The 8,138-nt window shown below is 46.3% G+C and overlaps 1 protein-coding gene across 3 annotated transcripts; it reads right to left on the bottom strand.

Annotated features, from left to right (window-relative positions):
- Positions 1–1,795: 1,795 nt before the first annotated feature.
- On the bottom strand, positions 1,796–7,900 carry LOC148020119 (subtilisin-like protease SBT5.4). 3 transcript variants are annotated; one of them, XM_087700398.1, is made up of 11 exons: positions 7,552–7,900; positions 7,364–7,458; positions 7,155–7,252; positions 6,909–7,001; positions 6,523–6,634; positions 5,695–6,238; positions 5,106–5,200; positions 4,752–4,997; positions 3,551–3,668; positions 3,017–3,230; positions 1,796–2,866 (listed from the first exon to the last, which is right to left on the bottom strand). In XM_087700398.1, exons 1-11 carry the CDS (start codon positions 7,636–7,638, stop codon positions 2,292–2,294), a joined length of 2,277 nt encoding a protein of 758 aa, XP_087556524.1. In that variant the 5' UTR covers positions 7,639–7,900; the 3' UTR covers positions 1,796–2,291. The 3 variants fall into 3 exon arrangements, with proteins under 3 accessions (XP_087556524.1, XP_087556525.1, XP_087556523.1); XM_087700397.1 differs by having other exon boundaries at positions 1,802–2,866; positions 6,834–7,001; XM_087700399.1 differs by lacking the exons at positions 7,364–7,458; positions 7,552–7,900 and having other exon boundaries at positions 1,801–2,866; positions 6,834–7,001; positions 7,171–7,252.
- Positions 7,901–8,138: the final 238 nt, after the last annotated feature.

The following is an 8,138-nucleotide window of genomic DNA, read 5'->3' as shown; positions in this document are numbered from 1 at the left end:
AATAAGCCAAAATATTTGTGGTTCATGTCTAGCATTGAACACTCTAAATCCTATGTGAGATACCAGTAAGTCCTCAAGAATCCCTCACAATTGTCATGATGGACAATATTGTTATCATACCTAATTTTGCTTGAGCTTTCTCATGTGGAAAGCTAAGTGTACCTCGTCACATCATAGACTAAATTCTAAGAATATAATTTATTTCAAGTTTTGATACATGCCTTGCTAATTCCCTCCATCCCATACCTTTTCTCTCTTCTATGCCTATCACATTCTTTTTTCAACTAGAGAAATTCAACCCTGTCACCTTCATATTCTATGCTGCCCATTCCATCCCATCTATTCAATCCTCTCCAAAATTCAATAGAGGAAGACAAAAAAAAACTTGTTGAGGGACCTAATTTGGCAAATATCCACATTTGTGTACATTCACACATTTGATAGATTGTCAAAAGATTTTAGACCATAGAAGGACATATCCACAACCATAAGAAGGGAATTTGATTCTAGATATAATTTACACCTTGACCTTCAATGATGCAAGTATGACCCTTACTATTCAATGTCACAAGTATGACTAAATTTTCAACACCTCCCTACACATATGATCTGTCTTTGTCTACTAGACAAAGCTATTTCATAATATCTTTTACTTTTTCTTGATGTACTACACTATTACAAACAAGCCAAGGAATATTATCATGCTTACACATTCTGCCTACAAATATAAGCGTGTATAAATTTCCAATATTTAACTTAGTTGGATACAAGATTTTGGGATATGCCTTAACTATCATTTGGGATGGTTGGAAGCATGAATTTTCTAAATTGGTAACATTATGCATGAAGCATTTTAAAATACTTTAGAAAACTCTACCTTTAAAATACATACTTTTCCATGTGGAGACTATTAGATTGTGAGCAAAATGATTAAGATATGATACTTGTCTAGTCCTACCATCCAACATATGGTAAAACCACCACAAAGCTTGTAGGAGCAATAGCTCGACATAGCCTTCCACAGGTATGAAGTTATTATAACATAACTATTTTTTCCCTACAAGCATTTCTCTTATACTTGTGTTCATTATTACCTTCTAAAAATGCCATGTTTTCTTTTATGAGATGCATCTTTCCAAGAAGCAACTTATTATAGATAAACAAGGAAAGTCCATTGTATATATGCATGCTACCTACTACAAATATATTTAACCATATACATTTCCAATATTTATATTTGTTGGGTACAAGGTTTTGTGATATCTCGTTGCTATCATCTTGGATGGTTACAAAGTATAAAATTCCTACACTAGTACCATTATGCATGGAGTGTGCACATTAAACTAGTTTGGAAAATTGTAGCTCTAAAGGGGCATGCTTTTTTTGTGTGGAGAACATTAGAGTATGAGCAAGAGATGGCACTTGTTTGGGATATATTATAAACTTTATTGCCTATCCTTTCAAAATGTCACTTATTCAAACCCTTGTGAAGGTGATAGAATTGGCCATTCCAGTTTCTTTTAACATTGAGAGGTTTGTTGACCATCTTTGCAGATCACATGCGAATAAGAGGTGACTTTGATTGATGGATGATGATATCATCTAGTGAATTTTTTCTTAAATACACATGTGCATAGATATTTTGCAACAATGATGATCCGATCTTTTTTTTTTAAAGTATTGATCTATTGCAAACTAAAATTGGAAGGGATTTTCAACCACATTAACCAAACATTTCTATGCAAGGAAGTCTATGTAACTAGCTAAATATTATGACTTACAAGTTCGTGGATCTTGTTCTCTCTTTTGATCTTCAAGAAAAAAGAGAGCATAAGGAGGCACCACCTAGTTTTTTGCTCCAAATTACTTAGATGCTACTCGCGAGGCCTTTATTAAAATGCTTTTATGATTAAAGCAAGAGTGCTGCAAGTACAAGACTATTTGGGGGGTGTCGATATGAGGCAATGGTGACTTTCCGTTGGATGGAATGATCAAAATAAGAATTGAGAATGAGTTAAATGAAGAGAGGGTGATGATAAAAAGGAGAAACGTTGGTGCTCGACATTAAAACCTATCGGGGAAGGAGAGAGAGAGAGAGAGAGAGGCAGAGCAATTTCTGTCGAGCTATCATCATCCTCGAAATGGAAAAAATGAGTGGCATCACGGCACGCCTTGTGGCGATGAGTTGGAAGGCAGGGCAAACCGCCTGATGACCGACAGGTGCCAGTCAGTGAGCAGCTTTTGCCCTGCAGGGAGGTGATAAATCGAAAAAGGCCAGCGTAGCAGGCCTACTACGTATGCGGCTGGCGGCCAACGGTAGCGTTGACAGTGATGGGGCTGGTCACGCGATGCGCACCCCCGTCGTCGGTCCACGTCAGATACCCGAAGACGTACGTCCCGGCCTGCGCCTGCGACGAGCCGCTCGGCCGCAGGTGCACCTGAAAGCTCTTCCTCTCGCCCAACGCCGAGAACGCCAGGGTGGATGGGACCACCTCCACGTGGACCCCGGGCGGGGGCGCCACGGAGGCGCGGTAGGTGGGGCCCCCGCCGACGTAGGTGACGGTTCGCGCCACGGTGGCCGGGCCCGCCAGGTGGGACAGTGTGATGGAGGGGTAGTTGAGGTCGGAGACGGGTGGGGGGCGGGCGGGGCAGGCGAAGGAAGGGTCGCGGGTGAGGTTGGCCAGGGCGGAGCGGTTGTAGCGGAGGCTGCAAAGGAACAGGCCGTAGTCGGAGGCGGACGTGTCGTAGACCAGGCCGGGGTCGGCGGCCCGGTTGGGGCTGACGTGGCCGGCGCCGTAGTTGAAAGGGGAGGCCTTGAGGGAGGAACCGTTGACGATGGGGCGCAAGGAGTTGTCGTGATGAGAGGCTGGCCGCACAGATAACGTCACGTCTCAATTATTGAAACCATATATACAATACCACGTTTCAATTATTGAAACCAGGCACATAATACCGGATAGAGAAACAGCACGCATAAGGGATGCAACACTAGAGGCGTATATAGAAATGACAAAACCTGTTGTCATCACGGCGGATTTGATGGCCGCTGGGGTCCACGAGGGGTGGAGAGCCCGCAGGAGGGCCACCACGCCGGCCGCGTGCGGGCAGGACATGGAGGTGCCCGATATCACGTTATATCTCACCACCCTGTGGTCGTCGTCGTCCGCCGTCGGCGCGGACGCCTGCGTCCAGGCTGCCAGTATGTTGAGCCCCGGTGCCGTGATATCTGGCTGCCCACCACACACACACATATAATGTGAGAGATGAAAGTCACGATTCACATCCGATTCTTAACTGCTCTTGTAAAACAGTGGTTGCTCTCTTTGACATTTGCTCATTCCATTATCTCCTCGTCGGGCTTTCTCATTATCGTCAAACATGTCATTATTCACACGTAACTTGTAAGCATTTCAATGTGTTTCTCGGAACTAAGGATCTCATACCATAACACCCTACATGACAAGAGCTGCCTATTCCTTCCTCAACGACAGGCGAGATAGAATAAGCTAAAAACTATGGAAATGCAATTTCATAAATTTTTATGTAATACCTTTAAGATGTCGGGTGTTAAGCTGTTAGGACCTTGAGAAGAAAACGATGCCATCTGAGGGGCAGGCTTAGCATCAAGTACAGTTCTGGGGTAACCAATATATGCAGTGGCAGACGACCTGAAAAAGAGCACAATGGTGAGAAGTATTCAGGTATTATACAGACTCAATTAATAATCAATAATAATGATAACTTAAGAATGTTGATTTCTACGTTGCCCAAAATAAGCAATCAAAGAAACAAATGTCAAGATCAAACCATAGAAAGTCATTCATAACAGTCGTTAGGCCAGGAACAACCCAAACTTGAAAACTAAGTTGAGATAAAATAAAAACAAAAAGAAATAAAATGTGCATGTATATGTACTGTGTGTGTTTTACAAGTTTGTAAATTATTTGCATGTGTTTTATGTGTACACGACAGGGAGAGCAAATGTTCAATTTACCCCTATAAATTGTGGCAATGGATGAGACAATCTAGTATTCATGGCAGAACCCTTCAAGTGTCAAGGGTTACTAAGAGTTCATCAAATTGCAACACGAGTTCTTATTCCTTGAGGTCCAGGCAAGAAGTTTGTCAAATCGTAACACATGAGTTCTTATTCCTTGAGGACCTTGAACTTGATAACATCAGTAACACATGCCTAGCTAGCATGATATAGCAATGGGGATTGTGGGTTTGGGAGTTTGGTAGTATTAATGTCATGAGCTCCTTGTCCAAGGGAGCCACCCCACACATACCTACCATGTTGTATGGCAAGCAAGGGGCACAACGTTTGCCATGATGATCCTACAATGCTCTAGGCAATATCCTAGCCTGCTTACACAAAGGGAGGACTCAGGAGAGAGAGAGAGAGAGAGAGAGTGCCGGCGAGCTTTAAATGGTTAGTGGAATGACTCTATCCCAATTTTGAGAAGGCCACATGGAATGACTAGTTGGAGTTTATGTAGTACCTCTATTTTTGAAAGTACTACATGTACTCTCCAAGTTCCCTTTAAATGTGCTGCCAAGTTATGGTTTTGGACTTTAGTGAACTAACACCCAACCACATGGACTCAAACATGCCATGTTAGACTTGTGCAACTCAATTGACTTGGGCTTGTACCAAACCGGGAAGTTGTAAGGACAATCTGAGAGAGAGAGAGAGAGAGAGAGTGTGTGTGTGTGTGTGTGTGTGTGTACGTTGGTACGTACATACATACCCTGATTGGTTGATGTAGGAGAGGAGCGACAGGGACTGGCCGGCGGTGAGGTGGGTGGCGGGCAGGACGTGAGGGTCGGACACCACCTCCTCGGCGTCCGAAGGCTGGTTGCACAGCACCAACCCCACCCCACCCGCCTCCTTCACCACGCTGCCCTTCTGCACGCGCGGGCTCACCCCCCGCTTGCACGCCACGATCTTCCCTCTCGCCTTCTCCGGGTCTAGTGATCCCGGAAAGCACAGCTCCCTGCACCATCATCATCATCATCGTCATATGTCACTAAACTTTTCCTCACCAAAGACCAAAAAGAGGCGCTAAATTTCTTTCGCTTGTCTAATTAATGAGAGTACCCACCCCGCCGTAGCGTTGGCACCTGCTGCTGTGACTTCGCTGCTAGCTACCAATGGGTACATCCCCTTGGGAAGCTTGAATTCTGAAAGGCTGGCTCCCTAACAATTTCATCAAGAAGAGAAGTATTAGAGGCATTTTGGAACGTTCAAATGTTTCTCTTTTTTGATTGGTTGGATGTCGATGACATCATGCGAATAAATAACACAACCCTTTCCCTGAGAGCCCGGGTGGTTCCATCGGAGAAGTTAATGACGTTGACAGGAGGAATGCCAATGCATGTAGGGTTTCCCACCGTAGAAAATTGTTAAATAACACGAATTCATTGAGTATACTCTAGCTATGCGCACAACATAGCTTGTCTATAATGGAATTTCAATGGAAGGTGACATAAAAACCTTGCTTAGGGAGTTACATTGGAGACGGAGGGAGAGAAAGAGAGAGAGAGAGACACACACACACACACACAGGAGCCTCCAACGTAGCTCCTCCGTCTTCAATGACGCTGCGGAGAGAGACAGAGACAGACAGACAGACAGACAGTGAGGTGTTAAACGTGCTGATGGGTTTTGACACAATGCCGTTTCAAACTCACCGTGTAATGCTTGTTGTTGCCAAGATAGGCCACGGCGGGGAACTGGCGGTCGATGCTGCTGGCGGCGATGGTGAAGATCCAGGGAGCTACGTTGGAAACGGAGGAGACGGCGGGGCCATCGTTGCCGGCGGAGCAGACGACGATGCGGCCCTGGGAGACGGCGTGGAGGCTACCGACGGCAATGGCGTCGGTGAAGTAGTCGGCGAGGGGCGGGCCCGACCCCAGCGACAGCGAGAACACATCGACGCCATCGGCAATGGCGGCGTCGAAGGCGGCCATGATGTCGGCGTCGTAGCAGCCGCCAGGCCAGCAGACCTTGTAGGCGGCCAGCCTAGCCATGGGCGCCCCCCCTTTGGCCGTCCCGGTTGCGAACCCGAACTCGTTCGCCCCCTTCACGAAATTGCCCGCCGCCGTCGACGCCGTGTGACTGCCGTGCCCTTCCTTGTCTCGCGCTGACCGGAAATCCCCGGTCGCGGACTCATTCAGCGGCCCCCCGTTTCCCGCCTCGTATCCCTTGAGGAAGTAGCGCGCTCCGATGAGCTTCCTTATGTTTTCAAAAATTGCAAAAGCAAAAAAATTCAGAATTATTGCATCCTGCAAATTTAAGAATTTACTGAATTATTGCATCACGCGGTCACGGGCTTTCCTGCACATGTTCGACGACCTTATTGATTATCTCACGCGAGAGAGAGAGAGAGAGAGAGAGAGAGAGAGAGAGGAGAAAACAAAGGGAAAAATCAAGATAGATATTAATTAAATGGCCGAGAGAGTCGACATGCAGCACAGTGATGTTTTAATGTCTGGCGTCAAGTAGGTACTATTTTCTACCTGTTGCAGTTGGCGGACGTGAAGTTCGAGCCACTCTCGCAGGTACCTTTCCACCTGGCCGGCACTGGTCCCAGCCCTGCGTCTCTGAAGCTCTCCGACTCGGGCCAAATGCCTGCATCCATCGCCGATTAGGCTAAGCTCCCAATCAGCCACGGTTAGACAAACTTAATGATGTGATTAAGCTCCTAATTCCATCCGACTAATGCATCGACAGCTATCGCATCATGACCAATTAGCCTCCTAACCAGCCACACATTAAATATGTTGAAGGCGTCGATAATCTATCCCGCTTTTCGACCTTGATAACTCACCTGTGTCAAACACCCCCACAATCACGTCCTTCCCGTATTCCGCCTTAGTCCATAAGGAATTTTTGGAAACTTCACCTGATGGCTTCTCAAGATCAAGGAATTCCCACGATCTCGTCGTGTGTAGACTATGGGCTCTATTGGGAAAAACTGAGATCACTTCTGGCATAGCTGCAAGCAGTACAGTCGAAAAGACCAGCTCATGAGAGAAATCCTGGCACATCACTGATGCGCTTGAGTAGCATCGTTCAAGTTCAACGATACACTTGCAAAGTACCATTACACAGCACATTGACCTCCGATGAGAAAGGTTTAGAAGTGTACAAGCAAGAGTGGATACATGGTAGGGATCAAGAATTGCGGCAAATCCATTGATGCTGTGCTTGTAGCTGTATAAAAGCGCCTCCCGAGCTGAATCTTCACTGATGCATGATGCCAAAAAGAGGCCATAGATGAGGAGGGAGTATACGTCCCTGATAAAGACAGCCAATAGCAGTACCAATACTGAGCTGAGGAGGAAGAAATCAAGTCACCTGCCAACGACCGAAGCGAGCAGCTGATGATGGCGAGCGTACACGCCCTCGGGCTCCATCTCGCCTGAATGGCTGCCCATGTACACAACATAAGACTGCTCCACAGCGAGTGGAGGGAAGAAATGAGAGCCTTCATAACTGAATAACTGCTTAAATCATCACATTAAGGAGGCCATAATTATAGTTACCTGACCGGCAGAAGCGGACCATGAAGAGATTGGAAGGAGAGAAGAAAAGAGGCAAAGAATCGCCAATCCAGGGAGCTGGGAAACCATGCTTGCAAGCTGAGAAGGGAGCAAGAGGAATCGGAGGGCCTACTGGAGGGACAAGCCGTAGGGAGATATGCAGGACATATAGGAGGATGATAATGATGGAGAGAGAGAGAGAGAGAGAGAGAGAGAGAGAGAGAGAGAGAGAGCTCCCACGAGCTGGAAGGACCCGGTGATTGGAGGACCAGGCTAGTGTTGGAGTGAGGGAGAAGAAAGGGAAGGAACCCTTTCGGCAAAAGAGAGCTGTGATAGAGAGGAGGGGGGGAGGGGGAGGGGTAGGGGTAGGGGCGGAGAGAGAGAGAGAGAGAGAGGAGGAAGAGGATGATACAAGTCTTCAGCTCATATGATGATATTATACAAGTACCATAGGGAGGGGGTCAAGTGATTCTCAGCTTTTTTCACTAGTCTTTTCTTCTACTGCATGCATAATAATAATAATAAAATATTAATAATATCAGACAGATTTGTGCACATCACAGCAGCTGCTCCCACCACCGCCCAAAGCC

This window comes from Lygodium microphyllum, chromosome 19, assembly GCF_053477565.2.
Source record: "Lygodium microphyllum isolate KBCC chromosome 19, Lygodium_microphyllum_v1.1.10, whole genome shotgun sequence".
Lineage (NCBI taxonomy): Eukaryota > Viridiplantae > Streptophyta > Polypodiopsida > Schizaeales > Lygodiaceae > Lygodium > Lygodium microphyllum.
The sequence above is the reverse complement of the archived record's forward strand: the minus strand, read 5'-3'. Positions and strand labels throughout refer to the sequence as shown.

Coding starts and splice junctions, on each gene's coding strand:
- LOC148020119 (XM_087700397.1), bottom strand. CDS start 7,638: ATGGTTTCCCAGCTCCCTGGATTGGCGATTCTTTGCCTCTTTTCTTCT. Junction 7,002..7,154: donor CCATGTATCCACTCTTGCTT/GTACACTTCTAA, acceptor TACTGCTTGCAG/CTATGCCAGAAGTGATCTCA. Junction 6,635..6,833: donor TGTGGGGGTGTTTGACACAG/GTGAGTTATCAA, acceptor CGATGGATGCAG/GCATTTGGCCCGAGTCGGAG.